Source organism: Heterocephalus glaber, unplaced genomic scaffold (genome assembly GCF_053883595.1).
Source record: "Heterocephalus glaber isolate CG9 unplaced genomic scaffold, H.glaber_assembly_v1.0 deba00001497, whole genome shotgun sequence".
NCBI classification, from domain to species: domain Eukaryota; kingdom Metazoa; phylum Chordata; class Mammalia; order Rodentia; family Bathyergidae; genus Heterocephalus; species Heterocephalus glaber.
In genome coordinates, this window is record NW_028258320.1 from 59,300,816 (window position 1) to 59,324,371 (window position 23,556).

A 23,556-nucleotide genomic window follows, 5' to 3' on the forward strand; every position below is an offset into this window, starting at 1 on the left:
TAACATATTGAATGGAACGTTAATGAACACTACTAGGAATGAAAACTTTATCTTTATAAAAAGAAAAAAAGAACCACATCAGGCTTCACAAAGAATGAATGCTGCAGGCTACTAATATCACTTAATTCAATCATAAACTATCACGTTTACTTAGCACTTTTTCATATGATTTCAAAGAAGATGGATGAGTCAAGAAGCCTGGTGGTTATGTGTTTCGTAGAGGAAACAGGCCAACCAACATGCCTTTTAAAATATATTCATATTAAGTGTAGAAGCAAAAACCAAGTCGACTCAACAGTGTCATGTTAATTAAATGTAAAATTTAATAAAACCGCTCTACAGTTCTAAAATTTTTTTAAAAATTGCAGTAACATACACCATTTACAAAGTAGTTTCTGGTAAGATATCTGAGTCTTTTTTGTTTTTACGCAAACGTTCAGTAATTGCTTCGACATAACACAAATACTCAACCTCTTAACTTGACAGCAAGGCGCTGGGACTCCTCACAGCCTTCAAACAAGCTCCATTTTTGGGTTCACTATTCTAACCTTTCTCGCAGTCTCTCTGGGCCTGCCAAACACTTTGTTGACTTCAGGAATCCGCTGAGCCCCAATCCCCTGAGTCCCTCCTTGGCATTCTTTCCCGTTCCCCCAGCTTTGCACGACCGTGCCACGTTTTGGAACTACGTATTACATGTGTGCTCCTTGAAAGCAGAGATCGTGTCTAATTCACCAATAGGTCACCACCGAGTGGAAAGCCAGGATTGCTCTGGATATTGCAAGTGAATACTTGCATACCTCAAGACTGACACACGGACTTGCACTTTGTTTTGGAGATGTCAGGAAGGCGTGGAGAAGGTGCCAGAAGCTCCGGGAATCGTGACATCCCTTCCCAGCTGTGCGTGCCCGCCGATCCCTGAGCTCGGGCCCGCTGATCCTAGGGCCTGGGCAGGTTCGACCCTGCGGAAGACTCACCTGTGCAGAAGGTTCCTCCGGCTCTCCCTGAGACAAGAGGCTGAGCCCTCCTCGAGCAGCAGCCCCCACCGGGGAGGCCTCGGCTCCGACCTCCTTGGAGTCCCCCATTACTATGGCCTAGGGTAGGCGAAGCGCGAACCACGAAGCTGCGATAGGAACCGGAGCGCAGGTGCCACAAGCCAGGAAAACAAGGGACTAAGATGCTCTGCCGACTACACTTCCGGCCCTTGAAAGGAAGGCGTCCCCCAGACGCTACCAAATCTCGCGATTGTTGTTCTCAGGCCTGGCCCCGCCTTCTGCTGCGGGTGCCTCCTTCGCAAGGGGAGGGGCGGGAGCTGTACTGCGCTTGCGCCAATCTGAGTCGCTCTGGGAGACTTTCTCGCGATATCTGTATCCCAGGCTGCACTCCTTGTCTTTGTGGGCAAACAGCTGTGGGCACTTGGGCTTGGGAGAAAATCAAGGTTTAGGAGCTTCTCTCTGCGTGGGAGAGGGAATGCTTGCAGCGTCATCAGCCATCCCCGTTTTATTAATGACGTCAGCACTCCTTCCCTAGCCTTCAGGGTCCCCTCCTTTGACAAATGGGCACATCGATGCCCCAAAGGGAGGGGCGCGCCCAGGTGCGGCCCAGCCTGTCCGGAGGCCCAGCCTCGGCGTGTTCTCCCCGCATCACAATGCCTGAGTGTAGGAGTTCGGTGCGGACAGCGGGCCCCCTCGATTAAGGAGTGGGGCGATGTCCGAGCAGGTGGCACCTTCGCGGAGGGTTTGCTTCTTCGGTGCTCTGGGACCGTCTGCCCGACCCCCAGAGACCTTGTCCGAGGCCTCCGGGCGGTGCAGGGTCTTCTCGGTCGTCGCCGTGCGTGGGAAGCACCTGGCGATCTTGTCAGAGCACATTCTGATCCAGTGCGTCTGGTGGGATGGAACTACGCGTCTGCATTTCTCACAGGCTCCCAGGAGGTGTTGCCAGTGCTTTGAATAGCGAGGGGATAGAGAGAGCCACGCCCTTTTAAAATCATTGACAGCCTAAGCTCCGAGCCTTCCTGGCTCTACTGACTATAAACTTAATAATCATCTGAAACAGCTAAACGTAGCCATATCCCTCATAAAATATATTATGTGTGGCAAAGATTTGTTTTGTTTTGTGCTACGAAATTAAGTTTTTAAAAAATTAATTTTGCCTTTGCAGTTATTTGGCTACTTCAGTTTGTAATTTATATTTGGCTCTGGTAACTCGCCAGTGGTGCGCATCTTCATAAATCCTTGTGACTGTCAACAAACCCAATTTAACAAATCTTTTTAGAATGTACCAAAAAATTTTATGAAATAAATCTAACAACGAGTTTGTTAATAGTGTGTTCTGTAGCTAGTTAACATGTACTGATTTTGGCGTCCCATTCTTTTGGGGTTTTTTTTTCAAGTTATACATTATTAGTTTAAAAAATCCAACACAATTTAAAAACCTAATACAGGAGGATGGTCAAAACATTTTTATTACACAATAAGCTGTGTGACCATTAACTCGTTTTACAATATTCAAGAATGTTTACATTTTCATCATATTATGTTAACAAATGAATTTTTAAAAGCTAATATGCAGTGTGGTCCCAATCTTAGGAGCATGTCTTTTTCTATCAACAAAAAGGGATCTCTGAGTGGTAAGATGAAGTGATTAAACATTTATTTTTAAATTTTCCTTATTTTCTTACTGATTGTTTTAGAATTAAGTGTAATTTCATTAAGCTTTTGCACATACATAATTTAGCTTGATAATCTTTAAATTCTGTTTCATTTTATGGTTTATCTCTGTAAGAAGGGATTTTCTTGAGAAGTGAGTGCCTGGACCCTTGCTGATGATGCTTAGTGAGCACATATGTTGGGAGCAACTGGTAAAAAGGTGAGGAAGAATGAAACAGAAGCAGAAAGAGAGGCGGGCAGCAGCTAGAGGATCCCAGAACCAAGGCAGGAGCCACGGGACCAGTCTTCCAGAAATTACTTGTGAAGGGATCCTGGCAGGGGCTGGTCTCCACCAGCCACACCCATGGCCTGGACTAACCCAGTTGATAAAGGAGGGTGATCCCTGCATCCTGGAGAAACTGGGCACATCTGGGTTACATAAAGTTCATACATTCCTCCAGCCCTAAGGGCTTGTTATTTTTTTATATGACATGTTTTTAAAAAGTTATTGTTTCTAATGTAGATGATGGAAATGTGGGAAAACATAGATCATTCCTTCCACAATTTGAAATTTTAGGACATGAATTTATGTTCCTTTTTATATTGTCCCACTCTCTGCCTGACCCTGACCCCAGTTCTCCGCCCCTACTGGGGATGGACTCCATCATTTCCCAGCCTGCCCTGCCCTGCCCTGGACAGTGATCCTGGCTCTTATGTTCATTCAGAGCTCTCACATGTTTGCCTGCCTCCCCAGTGCCTGATGCCCTCATTGCTTAACATGTTTGTTGAATGAATGAATGTACAAAGTGCCTATAATGTGCTGCTCCAACAACTTGTTCATAGTACCACATTAGCTGGTGCATCTTCTCTGCCTAGAATACATTTCCCTGCCTCACTTGACTCATTCCTACCCATCTGCAAGATTCATCTCAGGTATCCTCTCTAACAAGCCTCTCTTGACATCTCTCCCTACTTACCCCAGGGTCCTTTTCTTTGTTCTCATCACTTGTATGGCTTTATCCCAGCACTTGTCACATTATAGAAAAATTACCTGTTTGTCTTTGCCTCCCTTGCTGTCTGTGAGCTCCTCAAAGGCAGGTGTTCTGTCTGATCATCTCTGTTTCACCAGCATCAGGCTCAGCACCGGCCGACAGAACTGTTTTAGCCCTGGGGCAATGTAGGAAAAATGACAAGGGCTGACAGGCTTTTAAAATGCTTATCAAAATGTTTGAGATGTAAAACAATGTTTTTAACTCCAAAATATTTTTAGTTGCAAAAATCAAAGCTAAAAATGTGTAATAAGTAACTCCACAATATTGTTATGTCAATGTCATTAATTATTAAAGTTAGTATTGATGTACAGTTTGTTCCTTTCTAAAACAATTTGTAGGTACCTTTAACTTTCTCAGTTTGCAGAATTCCTCTCAGTATGCAGGATTATTTCTGAAAATTCCTAGTCATTTGTTAATTCCTTTCATTATTCGTGTGTCAGTATTTTCCAAACCAAAATTGGAAGTCTTTCTAAATAACTTTTACAGTAAGGCAACTATGTGAAAGGCAGATGTGCTTTAGGTGTTGCCAAAAATAGGAGTGCAGTGCACTTGCTGTTCCTGTGCAGTTCCTCTGGCAGAGGACACCAAACTCCAAAACCTTCTATGGTCTGGGAACATCTGGGGCATGTGTTTTTCAGTTTGCCATGATCCCCTTTGGGACCTAGAATCTTACACCCGACCTGCCTCATTCATTTACTTGCTGAACCTTGGAAGACTCTTGAGTTTCTGACTCCTGATTCTGGACTCAGGTTTGGAAGGATTTGAGATGATGCGAACCAGTCTCTTCCTCTTGAGAAGCAAGAGAGCAATGCAGTCCATAAAGAAGAACAGAGTTGACTTATTGAACCACATACAAACCTAATCAGTAGCAAAGCCAATACTAGTATTCAGGTCTACTATTTAGGTAGCTTTCGGGTAACAAATTGCAAAGTAGGCCAATGGATTTTTAATTTGTTTTATAATCATCTGTTAAGAGAACAGATCCTCCAGTTATCACCAGATTCTAAGTAAGTATCTCTGGGTTACTACAGAGGAAACTGCCTTTTTGGTGAGATAGTTTCTGAGGACTTGGTCTGTAGACCACACCTTAGGACAGTGGTCACCAAAAACACTCCTCTAGATACAGGAAGAACTATAATATCTTTTTAAAATCTGCAAAATAAGGGCAAAGGAGAGCTTCACCAATACTTTATATACAGATTAACCTATCCTCTTGCCAGGTCAGGGTCAGCTGTTTTATCAGTCAAGTGAAATTGGATAGTAAACTAAAATAAATGATCCTCAAATGTCAGTGGCTTACAACTAGGGCTGCCAAATAAAATACTAGACATTAAATTAAGTTTGAATTTCAGCTCCACAGTAAAAATAATTGGGGCTGAGAATGTACCAAATATTTAGGACATCTTATGGAACATTTGAAATGTACTGGTCCATGTCATGTTTATCAGGACTCTTATGGTCTGGATCTAAAATGTCCACCAAAGGCCAGGTGCTGGGCATTTGGTTGCCAGCAGATGGGTTTTTGGAAGGTGATTGGATCATGAAAGCTCTAATCTCATCAATGGGTTAATCCATTGATGGATTCATAATTTGATGGCTTTATTGGGTGGTGATGGAAACTTAGGAGGTGGGGCCAGTTTGAAGGGAGTAGATCATAGGAATATAATCTTGGAGACTGTAGATCTTGTCCTGGCCCTTTTCTCTCTACTTCTACTCCCTCCCCACTCTGCTTCCTGGCTACCAAGAGGTGAGTAGTTTTTCGTCTGCCATGCCTTTCACCAATAGCCCAGTAACAATGGAGCCAGCCAACCATGGACTGAAACCTCTGAGCCTAAAAATCCTTTCCTCCTTTAAGTTGTCATGCTCAGGTATTTTGTCACAGTAACAGAAAGCTGACTATAACACAGGGACCGAGGCTGATGAAGCAGCCTTGATCTGGAGCATTGTCAGTCATACTGGAAAATGGGAACTGTAAACTGGCCCCTAAAGTTTTGGATCAGAAGTGACAGACATCACTGCCATTCTCTTTTTCTCTTTCTTTTTTTTTTCCTTTTTGTTAAATAATGAACATCGTGGCCGGCAGAGAATCTCAGCCAGTCCCAGCACCCGGAAGGAAGCTCCCCGCCTCCATCCCAGGCTCCTAGGGCAGAGAAGGTGAGCCACGTGGGTGCCAGAAGCGCGCGCACACACACACACACACACACACACACACACACCCGCCGTAGAAATGAGAAGGCACATAAAAAAGCCTCAGAAACAGACTTCCAGATCACCTACAGCAACCCCAAAGGGAAACGAGATGGAACAATCTGATACTCAACCACCTGGACTCTCTGAACTGGCAACAAAAGAGGATCTGGGAAAAGTGAAATCAGAAATAATTACTCAGATAACAGCAAAGATTTTGCTCATAGTGCAAGACATGATTAATAAATCTAGAGAGGACACAGATGAAAAAATAGAGGATCTGAGAAACATGATGGAATCCCAACATAGGAAACAAATGGAATCCATAAAACAGATACAAACAGATTTCCAAGAGATTAAAAACTCCATCGAAAGTCGGAGCCGCAGAATGAACCAATATGAGGATAGAATTTCACATATAGAAGATAAGATTGCAATTAGTGACCAGGAAAAGAAAAATTGCTTTAAAATTGTAAGGGGACATGAGAAATCAATCCAGCAGCTGCTAGAGGATGCAAAGAAGAATAACATAAGACTGATTAGAGTCAAGGAAGAAAGAGGAGAGAGCGCAGATGACATAAAAAAACTCTTCACAGAAGTGATGGCAGAAAACTTCCCAAGGAGGGGTAAAGAACTTGACATACAGATAAATGAGGCATATAGGACTCCAGCTAGCCTTAATCAAAAAAAGTCTACACATAGGCATATAATAGTTAGGATTCCAGAAATCCAACAGAAGAACCAAATTCTACAAGCAGTGAGAGAAAAGAAACAAATCACATACAAAGGAAAGCCCATCAGAATCACAGCAGACTTCTCAATGCAAACCCTCAAGGCAAGAAGAGCTTGGAGCGATGTATTTTAAGCCCTAAAGGAAAACAGCCTCCAACCCAGATGGATGTACCCTGCAAAACTATCTTTCAAAATTGATGGAGAAATAAGATGCTTTCATGACAAAGAGCACCTCAGGAACTTCATGAATACCAAGCCGGCACTCCAGAAAATTTTAGACAATACCCTAGGAAAAGACAATGAGGAGCACAACCCCAGGAAACCCAGCAGAATGAATCCATTGGGCGTGACAAATTAAATGCGAAGGGGGAGAATCCAACAAAAAGAAAAAGTCATGACAAGGCTTTTAAAACTTTTGACTTCATCTCCCTAATGAGTGTATAATTCAATCTTATTATTGTACTGATTAGTATTTTTCTGATTCTAGAATTGCACACCATTCCTTGTGCTATACTGGCTATGTATCATCTTCTTATGTCTACATTTTAATTGGGTTGTCTATTAATGAGCTCTAAGAATTCTTTATATATTTGGCTCACAGGTTATATGCATTGTAAATATGGTCTGTTTAAGCACTACTTTTCATTTTAATGATGTCATTTAAATTCTAAACTTTGATGGAATCCCATTTATCAATTTTTTTCTTTTATACATCATGTTTTTTGTATCCCAGGTAGTTCTTGCCTAGCCTGAATTCATAAATATTTTCCCTTATAATTTCTTCTTAAAGTTTTATACTTTTAGGCTTTCTTATTTAGGTTCATAGATCCCTTCAAGTTATTTTCATGTGTGGAAATAAAGGGTTGAGGTTAATTCTTTATATAAGGATACCAGGTGTTCTAGTGCCATTTGCTGCAAACATTATCTCTTCCTCAGCTCTTGAATTGAGTTTATATTCTACAAAATGCTGATGTTAAATAATCTTTCAAAACTCAGTGGACCATATATGTGTGGTTCTATTTCTAGATTCTCTGTTTTATTCCAATGATCTTTATGTCTTTCCTTACACCAACACTGCCTTGATTACTATAGTTTTAGAAGAAGTCTTAAAATTAGGTACTAAATGTCTTATAACACTGTTTTTGTTTTTAACTTTTCTGGGTCCTTTGTACTCCTACATAACTTTTAAATTTCAATATCCAATTCTTCATTTATAGCAAGTATACACAGACCTGAATTTTTATATATACCTTGTGTTTTCTAATCTTGCTAAATTCACATACAAGTTCTAGGGGATCCTAGAGATTTATTAGTATTTTCTCTGTAGATGATCATTTCATCTACATATAAAGATTTTGCTTCTGCCATGCCAATCCTATCCTAGTCGTGTCATTTTATTGCCAGACTATTTTGGTTTAGACCTATGTTTCAAAGTCTAATGGACAGATGAAGAGTAGGCATATATGCCCTTGTTCCCCACTTTAGGGAGAAAGCATTGTATCATCTCCAGTCATAGAAGGAGTTTTTGTTGGAAGTATGGAGTACATGTCTTTGATCTGTTGAGAAGGTTCTGTTCTACTTCTAGTCTCCTGATAGCTTTTACCATGAATAGCTGTAGAATTTAGTCCAATACTCTTTCTCCAACTAGTGACAGGATCATATGGCTTTTTCCTTTCCTCTATTGAAATGATTACTTTTGGGGGTGCATCTTCCAATGCTGAACCAACACTGCCATCCCTATAATAAGACCACTTTCTACATCCTGCCAGATCTGACTTCCAATAGTTTGTTTTGTTAAACAAATTTCTATCTATGTTCATACTTTTTTCTTCTATTACCTTTATCCAGTTTAGGATTAGCACAATGTTGAGTTCCTAAAATGAGGGAGGAAGTGTTCCTTCTTTTTTCTGCTTTAAATGTTTGATATAATTTATCAGTTAAAATGTTTATGAGCCTGCTGTTGTCATATAGGTAGGTTTTCAAGCTAGGAATATACTTTCTTTAATAGGTGCTATTCAAATTTTATATTTCCTCCAGAGTTAGTTTCATTAATTTGTCTTCCAAGGTACTTCTTAGAAGTTGTCAAATTTATTTCAAAAAAGATTTTTGTAACATGCTTTCTATATCCTTTTAAATTCTTAAAATCTGTGGTAATGTCTCCTAGATCTTAATATTGTAATTTAAAAAATGTATAACTGACATTGTGTTACAGGAAGTAAAGGTCTAAAAGAGCAGGGGAATTGGGAGGGGTAGGGGAAGGGAAAGAAGGGAAAGGAAAAAATATGAGAAGAGGAACAAAATGGAAACAAGGTCTTTGCAAATAGGGAAGGGTGGAAGGGGTGAAGGGAAGGCAAGGGAAGGGGAAAAAAATAAGAACCAAGAGACTCATGTAACGGTATAAGATCCCAATGATGAATGTAACTGTATTTTATACCTAAAATGTGCCAATAAAGTTAATGGGGGAAAAAAAAAATGAACATCATGGCCAAGTGTGGCATCAGTGAGGCAGGGAAAACCAATGTTCCCCAAAGGCAAACTTTGGTTAGAGTCTGGGCAAACAAAAGTGGTTTGGATTGCCTATCAGACACCATTCACACGGTTAAATCTGGTGACAATACAAGGCCTTTTGGAGAATCTTTTGGGACTTTTGTACCAAGATGAGGAGTAACCTTGAATACCTTGTGAACCACACAGAGGACACACATCATTAGTGCCAAAACACTACAAAGTGTTCATACTGTTAAAAATGAGCTACTTTTTTTTTTTTTTTTAAATAAAGAGTGTTTTACAGGCTGGGGATTTAGCTCAGTGGTTCCACTGCCTGCCCCGTAAGCGCAAGGTCCCAAGTTTGATCCCCAGTACCACAAAAAGAGAGTGCTGGACTGGGGATTTAGCTCAGTGGTTTTTGCCGCCTGCTGCACAAGCTCAAGGACCCGAGTTCAATCCCCGATACCAAAAAAAAAAAAAGAGAGAGTGTTTTACATTTTCTCATCTTGTCTGTGATGACAAGTAGCAGTCATTAGGATGGTACTTAAGAGAAAGTTTCACAAAAACAATCTGTTCCTTCAGGACAAAGGTTATGTTTTAGCAATGAAAAAGAAAGTATTTGATTTTGAAAACAATTTGATCTTATGGAGGGTATATCTTTGAAAATATATCTTGGTAACGTTGTGATTTTTGTTGCCAAAAAATATGTGTAATACATATAAAAACTTGTGTCTGTACACCAAACTTTCAGAGTGAAATTTCTCACCTCTGTGAGAAATCTTCCCAATGGAGAGTTGGAGTTTTAAACATATGGAGCAGTTTGTAGAGGGATAGTGGTGCAGCTCTGGCTTAGTTATGGTGGCATGCTAAGGGAAGGGACTCCAGCTGCCTTGTCAGGGTTTCTGAAAAACCTCACTACACTTAATTGTGTTCTTTGATACCACCATCGGCCAACTTAGAACACCCGGACCAGTCTCTTCTAGAGGTGCCAAGTTACTTGTTTACTCCCAAAATACATCTGCAAGACCCATTCTTCCCAAACAGCCAGCAGATTTTTCCCTATCTCCTACCTGTTGCACATTCTGCTTTTATTCTTGTTCCACGACAACAGTTTACTGCCCTTTCTTCCTTATGTACAAATAAACACACTGCATGTAAAACAACTGAATAAATTTTTCAGAGTTATTCTTTGACACTGTTTCAGAATGACAGATGGACTTCAAAGAAGATGGAAATTTAACCAGTTAAATTTCAGTTAAAACCTTGACATAATATGTAGTTCAATTGAAATAATCATTTTGATTCGGTTTTCCCTGGGAACATGTAATTCTTTCAAGTAGTCTACTTATGAGATATGTTAAGTGATGACAGGCATTCAAACCAAGTTTTAAAATAAACTTAACTCAGAAAGAGGCTTTAGAGTATTACGTAACAAAGTTTTCAATCAAGATTCTCAAAAATGAAAGGAACCTATTCAACCACTCTGCTGTCTTTTGGAAAACATTGGCAAGAGCAGACCTAGTTTGTAGCCAATAAATAAAAATGTTTCAAATATTGTTTTATACTGGAAATTTTTTACTTTTGTTTTTTATGGCAATATATTGGTGATAACAAGTCATTTATAAATAAGTATGCAGATATTAGGCTTTCATGCTCAGCAATGCTATAAATAATAATGAGTGATTTCAAAAGTTTAGAGACTGCTGCTTTCAGAAAGATTGTTTTAAGGGCCAGGGAGTTAGCTCAATGGTTCCGCAGCCTGCCTCGAAAGTGCAAGGACCCGAGTTCAATCCCTGGTATCAAAAAAAAAAAAAACAACAACCCAGAAAGATTGTTTTAGACATACTGTGGTACCAACAACCAAATGCTAGCTACTGTTTAAGTAAAAACAGTTAGCAAATTAATAAACTATATCTTGCTTTACATTTTAATTTGAAAAGAGTAGAAAACTTTAAAAGTATAAGACAGTGCAAGTCTGGAGGTGCAATTTAGCAGTGTAGTAGCAAGACACTTTTGGTCACAGGTACTTGATATTTTATTTGCTATCAACTGATAATTATTTCACTGTTGTTCTGTAGATTAATAACATTTAAGAATAGTATTTGAAACTACTTGGAAACCTTTTTGACTGCATTTGAAGAATCTGTTTTCTAGACACCCAGTGAACTCAAATTCTGCTATAAGCTCTTAGCATTGACTTTCAGAATACAAGTGATTTTAGGTCAGGCTGTCCCTGTTACATATTGCTTTCACACAGGAATGTTCTTAGTGTCTTTGAGTTTTATCCTCTGAGGCTGACTAATGCCCTAAATGAATCGTAGAAACCATTTTAAAGATACTAACATCTGCTCTTTAGGCATGTCAGTGGCTGGAGCCCAAGCAGTTATTCATGCTGCACATGTGTCATTAGCTAAGGATAAGAAGAGAAGAATTCCCAATGAACCTCCCAATCAATCTGACAGTCAGACACTACTGTGGGTCCCCTCTGCCTTTCCAGTTAAGGTGTGGCCTTTGCATACCCAAATGAATCATTTGACTATTAAACATCTACAAGGAGGCTTCCAATGGAGAGAACAAAAGGAAAGCATTGCCAGATGCAAAGCATCAAGTGTCAAAGCCAATGCCTGGATTTTTTTTTCCCCAAACATTTCCATAATATTTGTCTTCCCCTTGGCATTGAAGAGATGTCTTTTTCTTCCTATGTCTTACAGTCACAAAGAACCCTATAATAGAATCCATTGTTTGTGAACACTGAGCATCCAACAACCACTGGATGAACCATGGGTGTTATTCACATATGACAATTTTTTACATATTTATTTACATTTTTCTCTCTTTAGGAAATGGAGCCAGAATCCACAGATGTCATTATCCATCTGCACACTTTTGTTTACTCCCCAGAAGGCAAGTGTATTGCATTTTAAAAGTCTTGGACATTTGTTCTTATCAAAAATTACTTAGGAAACTCTGACCATTCATATTTACCCCCAATGAAAGTGTCAGTCAAAGCTTGCTTCCTGGAGAGCTTCAAGATTCTGGCACAAAAGGCATTTTATAAGCACAAAGTGGAAAAGCATCATTTATATTCATTTGCTGCTGTGGCATTTCTCCCTGGAATCTTCCTCTTGTCTGTCAACATTGGGCAAAAGGACTGACCTCATCTACATTACAAATATTCTTTTAACATTCGTCAGGTAGGAAAGATACATGCTGCATAGAGTGGGAAAAGAAACTTGTGTTCTTCCCTCAGAGATTCTCAGGCTTCTCTAACAAAGAAATGGTTGAACCTAATCAGTGTGCATATTATGAATAGTTTCAGAAAAATCTGAGTATGGAATCAATACAACGCTTTGTACGTCTTGGCTGAAATGAAAGTTGATTATCTGATTGCAGTGACCCATGGGAGAGTAGCTGGAGGGAGGACTCTCTGAGGGGTCATTTAGAATACATCTGCTCTGGGCAGAGGACAATCTGCACTGGCCTCCATGGCCATGAGAAGGCCTCCAGAATGGAGAAATTTCTACCAAGATGGCTACTGTGACCTGTGGGCAGATCCTTCTCAGAGAGAGCAGGGCCCTGCTTTTGATAGGCATCAATGGGTCATTCTGTCCCAGAGGACCCCACAGGGGGGTTGCCCTGTGGATTAGCTGAAGTAGAGCCAGGTTCTTACGGGCTCGCATGCCCACTTGGGACAGTTCTAGGACATGGGATAAACCTGCAGTGTTACTTGGGTCAGAAGTTTGAGGGGCAGGGTCCATGTAAATGAATAGGGGCAGAGTGCTTGGAGCCCAAGAGTGCTTCCAGAAAGGAGGGCACCCCAAGAGCAAGAGACCCACATTCAATGACCCTGCCCCAAAAGCTCTGCATGAGAACTCTTCAGAGTCTGCGAATCAGCTGCTTCTTCTCTTTCTCCTTTATCTTCTTCACATCTTTTAATCACGAAGCATTTCAAATGCAAACCTAAGTAGAGAGAACAATAAAATGAATATCCATGTGTCCATTGCCATCATTACTTCATACTTATTCACACATGGGTAATTGACTTCCATCTAATCTACCTACCTCCATTCTTCAGGTTATTATTGAAATTAGCTCATTCTTAATTATAGTAAGTATAACTCTCTGCCCCGACTGCATTTCTTCTGGTCATGCTTTTCTGTTCTGGGGGTCATTGTTATAAGTCAGTCTGTGGATTGTCAGGAAAAGTCACATGTCTCCAGGGAGCCCTGAGCAGTTTGGGGATAAATATTGGGACTGACCAATAAGATATGCTTAATTTAATTTGATTCAACAGTTACTTAAGTCTTAGGTGCAGCACTGGATTGATGATATCAACAAGACATGATTCTTGACCTCCAGGCTTTATGCTCTTGGACTACATAGTGGGCAAGGCCAGTAACAAGTACTAAATCATGAAAGGCAGGATGTGATCACCCAGAAGGGAAAGGTAGAATATGTGACAAGCATAGGTGGACAGTGGAGGAGGATCAGGAAGTGCCGTTGAGCTTGATGCCCTGAGAGAGACTGGAAGGGCTTGTAGGTGATAGCAAAGGAAAAATACTGAAGTATGAAGTGGGAATGGCAGTGGGGAGCAGGAGAGCCATCTAGTCTGCAGGAGCACATTGTGCAAGAAGCCTGATGGAGGCATCAAGGTCAGGGGAAGATAGGCAATTAGGCTCTTTCTAGCTTAATAACTAGACAGTTTTGATTTTGAAGTAAAGAAAAACAAAATTCCATTTCTAGAAACATGGGTGTTAAAAATAAACCCCAGATCACAATTAGGAACCTGGAGGAAATCAAGGGGGCTTCAGTGAAAATTGGGCATCAGGATAATAGAAGAAAACTCAGGCAGCTTCCCCCACACAGTACACCCTGGGTCTGCAAGCCACGTAACATATTCTCTTAAAGCTGCATATGAAGCTTGTCTGCAATTCCTGACACGTAACATGTAACTTAACCCATAGTTCCTTTCCACCAAGTTCTGAAAATACAAAGTTTGGCCTCTACCAGTGAAGTAAATACATGATTGCTGTCATGCAAAGGATAACATAGAAGATGAGAAGCATTGGTAAAATGTCCACATTTTGTAAGTGAAACAGAATAGTAATGAAAAGAATAAGGTTTTCATTACAAATGTAAACACATTTATAAAAGAAAACTGAAACACTAGCAAAATGTGAAAGGGCAAGAAAATTGATTGTCCCACTACTCAAAAAAACACCATCTTTAGTATTTTGGTGTAATATAATGACTTTGGAACATTTTCAATACTAAATGAATCTAACAGTTCTTTCCTGTCCCCCTCATTCATCATGCTTGTCAATGAGTTTGGTCAAATATATTTATAGCTCTGTTACTTAAAGAGTTCATTCTGTTTTGCACCCAGATTTCAGAAGAGGTACAAGGAACCATGTTGATATCAAGCAATGATATAAAGTTTATTCTCAGGTACATATGAAACAAACCCTGTGCTAACATTTGCAGGGCCTGACGAGGATTACAAATAGAGGCCCACATAGCATATGCCCAAATGTCTAAAGGTTTTAGAGATAAGTGAACTAATTGTTAAATATAATTGTTCTATCTTCCTTCCTTCATAAGTACACCTTTTGGAAACTATTAAATAATTAATGTTCTATTCTCCTATCATCATAACAGCTGTTCTTTGGGATGATCTCTCTAGATGCTGGAGAGTCCATCTCTTCACCCTGGGCAGTGGATTGTAGCCAGAAAGAACCAGAGTGGGGCCCAAAGCAGTGCCCTTTTAGCTCTGGTCTGGGTGAATCATTCCACATTTCTTATGTCCAGGTAGACTAGATGCTGGGCACACAAAAGCAAGCAAAAACAGTTGTGTAGGGCCATACAGAAATTTTAAATAAATGCCCTCCAAAATCTAAGCTTGCAAAGTTGATCTAGTCATGAGGAGATAACTATGCAAAACAGGGAAGAGAAGAGAATTCCAGGCAGAAAGAAAAGCACAGGTAAAGTTCCAGCATCAGTAGGAAGTTCACCCAGCATGAGGTACTGAGAGATGGAGGTGAGGCACATGAGTAAGCAGGTTGCATCCCAGGCATGTGAGGGGGTGCTAGGCAGGGAGGTGAGCACCAAGTTTGTCTGCGGTGAAAGGCTTTCACCAAGAAGCCCCATGGCCAGGGTAAATGAGGGTAGCCCAGACTCCTGGATCACCCAAGCTGGTAAGTGCAGATGGAAGGAGGTAAATAGGCCCTGTGGACATTTAGAAATTCTAATGGCCAGGACTTTGGGGAAGGATTGGATTAGGAATGACAGGAAAGTAGGTAACAGGGATATGTGGTTGGATGAATGGATGAATGAGCTAGAGGTGCTGAGAGAGGATGAGTTGAGAAGTGGTTAGGTGCTGAATTGGTTTGAGGAATATGAATTGCAGATGTCTTAGATGTCTTTTGGACATCTAAGAGGGCAACAAGAAAGCAGGAGAATATACCAGTTGAGCTTTAAAAGGAAGTTGGGGGTACAGATTTAAAATGTGTGGGAGTCATATCCATTCATTTGATGAGTGAAGCCCTGGAGGTGATACATGGGGAAAGACTGCCTGCTAACCTGGCAGAAATGCAAGAAGCCAAGCTTTCCAAATCCAGACGAGAACTTTAAAAATGAAATTACACCAACAGTGGACTGAAATGAGACTAGAAAACCTTCTAGCAACCTTGCATATAACATCTGTCACTGTAAACAGGTTTGTCATACACGAATCACCTGCAACAACTGAGATTATAGATTATGTGTTCACTGTTGCCCAGGATCTTTTTGTGCCTGTGAGTTTAAGTCAGATTCTTGTTACTTGCACACCATCTTGCCATGTGTATTTGTAAATATATCTTGTCAGCATATTTTATGCCTCAGTTAATTTAGTTGACATCTAATTTAGTTGACTTATAAAAATAAAATCAATTTTCAGGCAAAATACACATAAAATAAGTGAAATGGTATAATAGGTTTCAAGAAATTAAAATGTAATGTATTTAGGCTTCCAAAGCCATTTCATCTAGAACAGTAGACATTGTAGATGTATTTTTTTTTTTACAAATTCCTGTCAATTATGCAATAATAAATGTTGCTACTATACATCCAGATTTATTCCTTGGAGTAGTTTCTCAGGAAAAATGAAGATTTTGTTGAGGCTTCCTTTAAAATGTCAGAGATCCTTGATATGAATACTTTGTGTATTGATGTTTAGGCTGTAATTAAGCCATGACAATGATTATTACTTTAGATATAAACACTATCAAATTTTCATTGGGTGAGTTCTTTTTTAATTAATGTTGAGTTATGTTCTGTTTATTATTCTGTTTGCTTATGTTTTCTGTCATTTTCCAGTTGTCTGCTTAAATTCTGTTTTTTAATAATGATTTAGCAACTGATAATGTGTATTGATTTCACTTTTGCTTCTAATTTACATTTTTATCTCTTTGGTTGATGTGTTTGGCTTAATCATTTTATTTTTCTAAGCAGTTGTACAATTTGTTAATTTAGTTAGATGATTAAATTTGTCATCTAAAGAGAGTTTGTTTTAGAAAATGATCCCTGAAGAAATTAGTATTTGGCATTTCCAACATGTCAAAGGGCTAGCCTCTTACAGATAACTAGAAATGTAACTCTGAAGTCTTAAAAGTGTTTTTATACTTTTAACCTGTGACCATACAGAGCTGTATATTCCAGTAGGTGGTGCAAATCGACTCCATTTCAAATGGAAATGTAATTTAAAATTGTGATGTAACTATTTTCACTGTAAAAATAATATTTCAACATGTTTTTTCAACTGCAAAATTATGTCCTGCTCTTTCTAAAGGAAGCGGTACTCATTTTTCTTATGTTTTATTCCACAGGTACCATTGTGATGATTACTGTACAGAAGAGGGGAGGGGAGGAATTAGAGGGGGCTAGAAAAATAGGGGCATTTGATAAAAATTATGCATAAGTAGAAAAGTCATTTGCTTCTGTGCTTCAATTCCACAATGTAGTGAGTATAATGGCAATATTAGTGTGTTATTCTAATCATTTTTATGCCTGCATGATGAATCAAATGTCATATTTTGTCTTTTTATAAAAATCAGGGTTATTTTGCTTCTAGAAGCTTGATACCCTCACACAAGCCCACAAAATATGTATACAAGGATGTTCACTGCAGCACATTTTAAAAGTTGCTTTTTGCTCTCACACCTGCCTTATATGTGCACAAGAGGCAGTGAAGTGGAGGTGATTAAGTACAAGGATCATTCTGGGGCGGCCTGCCTGAGATGGAGTCCTTCCACCTCCACCTCCACGTGTCTCTGGTTCCTTTCCTGCAAGATGTGAATCCATAGCGTTGATATGGGAATTCAATGGGCATACACACCATGTATTTAAAGCATGCCTTACACACAGTAGACACTGTATAAATGTTAATGGTATCCTTTAAAATTTTTTTGGTAGGGGGGGTTGAACACAGGGCTGAGAAGGGTGAGACTAGACTAAAAAGGGAGGAAATGGAGCAGCACTTCCTGAACTGCTCTCCTTATTGCCTGTTCCCAGCTGTACCCACTGCCTCTGCTGCTACTGGCCAGACTCCTGTCTCCAAGTGCAGCTGGATCTCAGGCAGTGACCAGACCTCCCCATCCTCCCAATCTGGCAACGAGGCTCACAGTTACCCACACTCAGAATGAACATAGAAACTTCTCCCAAGGCCAAATAGAAATGGCTTTTGGATTACCCACCATTTGGCCAGATTATCTGCACCATTGCTTCCGTCCATTACTGCAGAGAGCCAGGAGGTGTCTGGACTGTCCTTGCTGTTCCAGGATGACCTTGTGGAGGGCTGATTACAGTCTGTGTGCTGACAAAGAATATGTTTAACTGTCACTCTTTTGTTCACTCTGGTTCAGTGAAGCATGATCTTTGGCCTGTGACTGGAACCCATATTGAAGAGTTTGTCATTGCTTGTGGTTTTTCTTGGAAGATCTGAATTCAGACTGAATTCAAAGCTTTCCATTAGCAGAGGTGTAAAGAATGCATATTTGCCTCTGAGTCTTCTAGGCTCCCAATTTGGTACTTGGAACCCTTCTTTACAGCACCTCTCCTAAACTTCCCCCAGCTACATACTACCCCGCTGCACTTCGTTTCCTAGCCCCCAAAAGCCATCAGCAGGACAGATGCCAACTCAGCTGCAAGGGACCTCATGTCTGAGCTGAGCAGAGAATGAGAGCTACAGGCAGACTCCAAGTTCAGGTCAGGACCTGTGAGAATCAATGGAGAAGCCGGTGCTGGGAATCAGGTGCCTCCCTGGTGAGCTCCTCTGACTTTGTGGAGGGAATTGACCTTTACACAGCCTCCTTGATGTCTCAGCTGGATTTCAAGACAAACTTCCAGAGGCTTGGAAGAGCTGTTCCCAGTGCTGTGCTGCTGGTTTCTGATTTCTTTCTTTCTTTTTTTTTGGTACTGGGGATCGAACTCGGGTCCTTGAGCTTGCGCAGCAGGTGGCAAAACCACTGAGCTAAATCCCCAGCCCTAGTTTCTGATTTCCTAGGCCCCCTTCTCCCTCTGCTCTAGCTGCCACTGTGTTCCCGTATAGTCACTTTTACCATCCCCATTTCACAGATGAGTAGACCAAAGGGATTAAATGACTTGTCCAAGACTGCACATCTAATTGGCAGCAGTGCCAGGGTGAGAGCCAGGCTGGCTACCACTAAAGCTTGTGCTTTTACTCACAGGACAATACTGTCCCTGGGGCCATCCCAGATAGCTTTGCCCAGTGCTTTCTAACTGCGGAAAAAAATTTCCCACTGTGAAACATTAGCATCCACGTGGCTTCCAAGTATGACATCCAAGTCTACAGATCATTCTGGCTATGCCTTGTTAGGAGCTATTCTACATAATTTTGGGGGACAATCATTTTGAATTAAATTATAATTAGGTCCAGTCTTCTTGTCTACAGGCCGGCTATGACATGCTGAAACATAACTCCATTTTTGCCTCCAGTCACAGCTGAGACCTCAGTGGTCCCATGATGCTGTGATACTCAAGTGCAAGATTACATCAGTTGAAGACATCCTGGCTCCTTGAGAATCGAGTAGTAAGAGAAAGGTTTCACCTGGGGAGGAACAAATTCTTTATCAGCTTAACTCATTCCACCTACTGTTGTAAGAATGTCTTTGCTCATTTTATAGTCCTAATCAAAATAAGCTCCTCATTGACCTGAGATACTCATTAGCATAAGATCCTTGTCAGTTTAGGATTACTGCCACCCTCCACGATATCTGATACTTCCTCTGATTATAAGATCCTCATTAACTTACGATATCCACCACCCTCTGGGTCCTCTGTTTCTCCCTAAGAACCCAATAAATAGTGGCAAGCTCAGGGTGCCTTTGTCTTTGCTGCCCAGAGCAGCATTGAACAAGCCCAGAACCCACTTTCTTCTCTACATCTCATTTTCTGACTTTATTCTTTAATTTGCCTTGTGCTGTCATGGCTTACAGGAGACCAGGACCCATTGCAGGGATTCTGGTAGCATCCCCTTTCCCTATTCCCTACAATGCCTTTACTGGGACATGGTGTTAGATTAAAAGTTAGCAACTTTCCAGACCAAAGTCCAAGTGTACTAAAATCCAGGAAACATGATCAACAATATAGGATGAAAATGCCTATTTTTAAAAAAAAAAAAAGTGCAACTTTAAATTAATGATACTGATATGGATATTAACAAGTGAATAAATTAAATATGGAACTTATCAACTTTACTGAATGAAATGGATTGATGAGATTTTTGCCATTTTCTCCTTTAAAGTCTTCATCATAATTTCCTCATCCCACCTATTATAAACTAGGTCATGTGGGTAACAAATGAATATGTTCTTTGACAAAGAGGAGGCCTCACTCTGGACAGGGTTCACTCCAGCCTGGGGGCAAGCATCTGGGACTGACTGTGCCTGCTGGAAAAGCCAAAATCATAGAACAGTGGGGCTGTCGTGAAGGCCCAGGATTTGTCTAAAGAAATCCTTTCCAAGGAGAAGCAGATGGTATTTGGGGCTGAGTTCAAACCTAGAGTGGATGGGCTGGGGTTGGAGAAAGGAATGTGGAGGGCTTTTGAGGTACAGGGAGCTGGAATTCCTTCCCTCTTCCTGGTTGTATAGGGGCTCAGCTTCCTACCAGTATTGATCTTGGAGAGAGTCAATACCAAAAGACCCCTATCTGCAGAAGACAGGATGGTTAGAGACAGACTCAGTAGTGCTGGACAATCAGGGGCCAGCCAGAGCCTTGGTGGGGAGAGGGCAGTGTCCTTAGCCTTGAGGCTTTAGCTAGACCTCTGGTGGGGCTCCCTGATCCTGAGGGGGAGGAGTGTTTCTTTTTTCCTTCTGCTCTCCAGGGCCCCTTGCACTGTCTATGGATCAAGCTGTGCCTTCCTTCTTTTTTTTTTCTCCCAAGTACCAGGAATGTGCCTTCCTTTCTTTTCCAGTGTTTCCCTCTACCTGCATTCTCTTTGGACAGCAAGAAGGAAGCTTTCCTGACTCATGTGCTGAAAAGTTCAGGGGCATTGCTGGCTTTTGGTGCAGGTTTAGTCCATGTTACTAAGAGCCAAGTTCTGTGGCCCTCCAGCAGATCATTTCTAAGAGTTGGCCTTATGCTTGACACACAGAGGTGGGAAGGCGGCATCACAAATGCCAGTCCTTGTGCATTCAGATTCAGATCAGTCAGAAAAGAGAGAGATTCTTTGGCTGCTCAAGTAAGAGTTCTGGAATGGATTTAATTTGCTCTGATATGGGTTGTGTGCTCATTCTAGAACCAAACAGTTACAGGGGAATGCGATGTTCTGATTGGCTAGTGTTGGAGCAAGAGGGACAATTAACTCTACCTAACCGATACAGAATAACAATAGGAGGGTGGAGATTTAGCTCAGTGGTGCCATGACTGCCTGGCAAACACAAGTCCTGAGTTTGATCCCCAGTACCAGAGAAAAAAAGAATGACAATAGGGATGAAGAGGAGATGGGTATTGTCACTGGAAGGATGATGATGGATGCTGGAAAGCAAGCCTCTACAGATCCTGTTCCCCCATTTGCCCCCCATGATTAACCTTTAAATTAAGATCTACTTCTGGCACTAACCACTGGCCTTGATTCCATAGCCATGCCCTTTGAGTCTTCTTCTTTTTTTTTTTTTTTTTGGAACCAGGGATTGAACTCGGGTCCTTGTGCTTGCGCAGCAGGCGGCGAAACCACTGAGCTAAATCCCCGGCCCTCCCTTTGAGTCTTATTGTAACTCATTTGAGGAAGAATCTATCAAACTATACTACTACTACTACTACTGCTATAAAAATTAGTAGTAGACACTCAAAAAATCATTCCATAAAAGCTTTTCAATACTTTCCCAAATTGACACCATTTACCCCTTTTTGATTCCTAAAGGTAGAAGCTTTGAAAATTTCACAATTGTATTTAGAGGAAGTCACAAAGATAATTTAGCACATGTTGGACTTTCTGCTTAAAGATCTTATCAGGGATTTTACTGGAACTCGAAGCTTTGTTATTCCTCATTGTTAGACCACAAGGCTTCCCTCTTCAGAGTCTGGGATAAGGCCATAATGCAGGGCCTACTAATGGGGACTCCAAGGAGCTGACATGACAGTTCCAAGGAGAGTATCTTTGCCTGTTCCAAGAGTTGAGTGACAATGCTTTAGCAGCAATATGGGTGCTTTCCTCAGGCTGTGAGCCCTATAGAATAGGAACCACCTCTCATACTGAGGAATCTTCAGCACCTAATGCAATTTAGAAGATTGCCTATAGAACACATAAAAATTCTTGATTTGACCTACAGCCAGTCTGGTCCTCTGTTCATGGCCGACCATCACTGATTCTGTATATGTTGTAACTTAATTACATATCTTTCTTATCTGGGTCTTGAGTGGCTATAAGACATTGGTCACACATATTTTGTTTGGCTATGCCTATTCCCTCAGTCCTGGGGTCTGAAGCCAGGGCTCCTGCACTGAGCTACGTACAATCCCTTTTAAAAACTTTTTGTGGTAGGGTTTTGCTAAGTTGACAAGTTGCCCAGGCTGGGCTCAAATGTACAATCCTCATGCCTCAGCCTCCTATAGTGCTGGGATTATAGGTGTGTGCCACACACTTGGCTTGCCATGCTTTCTTTTTTAAGAAAAATTTAAAATTTTGTTTCTGACCACAATAGCAATATGTATTCATTATGGAAATTTAGAAAAGTCCTACTGAAGAAAACAGAAACTTCTAAAATATTTATGTAATCTTCCATTTCTAACCTATGTATGTATTTTTTACAAAAATAGAATCATTATATGTATTTACCTTTCTTTTTATTAAACAATAAGATATGTATTTTTCTGTGTAATTCATCTATATTTTTCATTACTGTATTAGGTTCAATTGATTTATATTATGTTTCAATTTCCTCACATCAAATACTGTAATGAGTGTGCTTAGGGATAAATCTTTGTGCAAATACAGGAGTATTTTTTTGGGTAATTTCTCAGAGGTAGAATTGCTGGATCATAAAATATAGATATTTTTAAGGCTTTGGGGGAGCCATTGCTACCAAATTACTCCTTGCTGCCAATAGCAATTTCTTAATTCTTGGTCCTCATGCTGGTCCTGGCAGCACCACTGAGTGGTGAATCAAGTGCTCCGGGCTGCCCTGTGGACAGGTGCTGCTGAGAGCCAACCTCACTAGGTGGGACTTCCTGCTACAATGCTCTTTGTTCTTTACAGATGAACTCACCTTTAAGGTTCTGACCCTTCCTTTTGCTTTTTGTTCAAATGTCTCTTTTAAAATTAATGTGAAGGAATCTCTACCTTGAGACAGAGAAGACGGTGGTGTGTGCTCCATTCCTTAGCGTCCATTCTCATGAGTCTCTAAAGGGCCAACATGCATGGACTCCCCTACCTCAGCACAAGCTCTTCCCTCTAAAGGCTTTGCCACTTGGAACTATTCCAACCACAGGAGTTATCTCGCCTTGACAATGGCCTGCTCTCCAGGGATGGCCATGGGGATGTTCCTGGAAGTCAGCAGAAGTGTTTGAGCAAGGGAGTTTTGTAAAACCAAGGGCTGACCATTTTTTTATGGCCTTTTCAGATGCCAGCAATAATTGACTGAAGGAGGAGGAGCTTGCTGGAATGTCCCTGGGCTAGCCATACAGAAGTCCCAGCTCGTCTGGCCAATGGGAACAAGAGCTAATTTGCTCTACGGGCTCTAATTGGCTAGTGGCTTAATTACGTGCCTACTATTTTAAGACTGTGTTTCTAGCCCCAGCTTGGCAGGCTTTCTTGAGACATCTGGCAACAATGATCAGAATGCTTCTATTTTCAAGGAGGCACACAATCGATTCATCTATGGACTCACAAGGACAGGCTCATTTAGTAGAGCCAACATGTTTCAAAGAAAAGTATATTTTCATTAACTAGCCTCAAA

General features: G+C 40.8%; 1 protein-coding gene across 6 annotated transcripts in view; it reads right to left on the minus strand.

Moving 5' to 3' along the window:
- Positions 1–1,550, minus strand: part of Edrf1 (erythroid differentiation regulatory factor 1) — a 40,062-nt gene extending 38,512 nt beyond the window's left edge. For 3 of the 6 annotated variants that reach the window (XR_015440435.1, XR_015440436.1, XM_087185162.1), the window contains exon 1: positions 975–1,472. Coding sequence is in view for 4 of the 6 variants with exons in the window: in XM_087185162.1 (XP_087041288.1) it covers positions 975–1,082 (108 nt within the window). In the remaining 2 variants the exon portion in view is untranslated. Of the gene's footprint in view, positions 1–974 lie in introns of all 6 variants that reach the window. The other 3 variants (XM_004838748.3, XM_004838747.3, XM_004838749.3) reach the window with 3 other exon arrangements.
- Between the last annotated feature and the right edge of the window lie 22,006 nt (positions 1,551–23,556).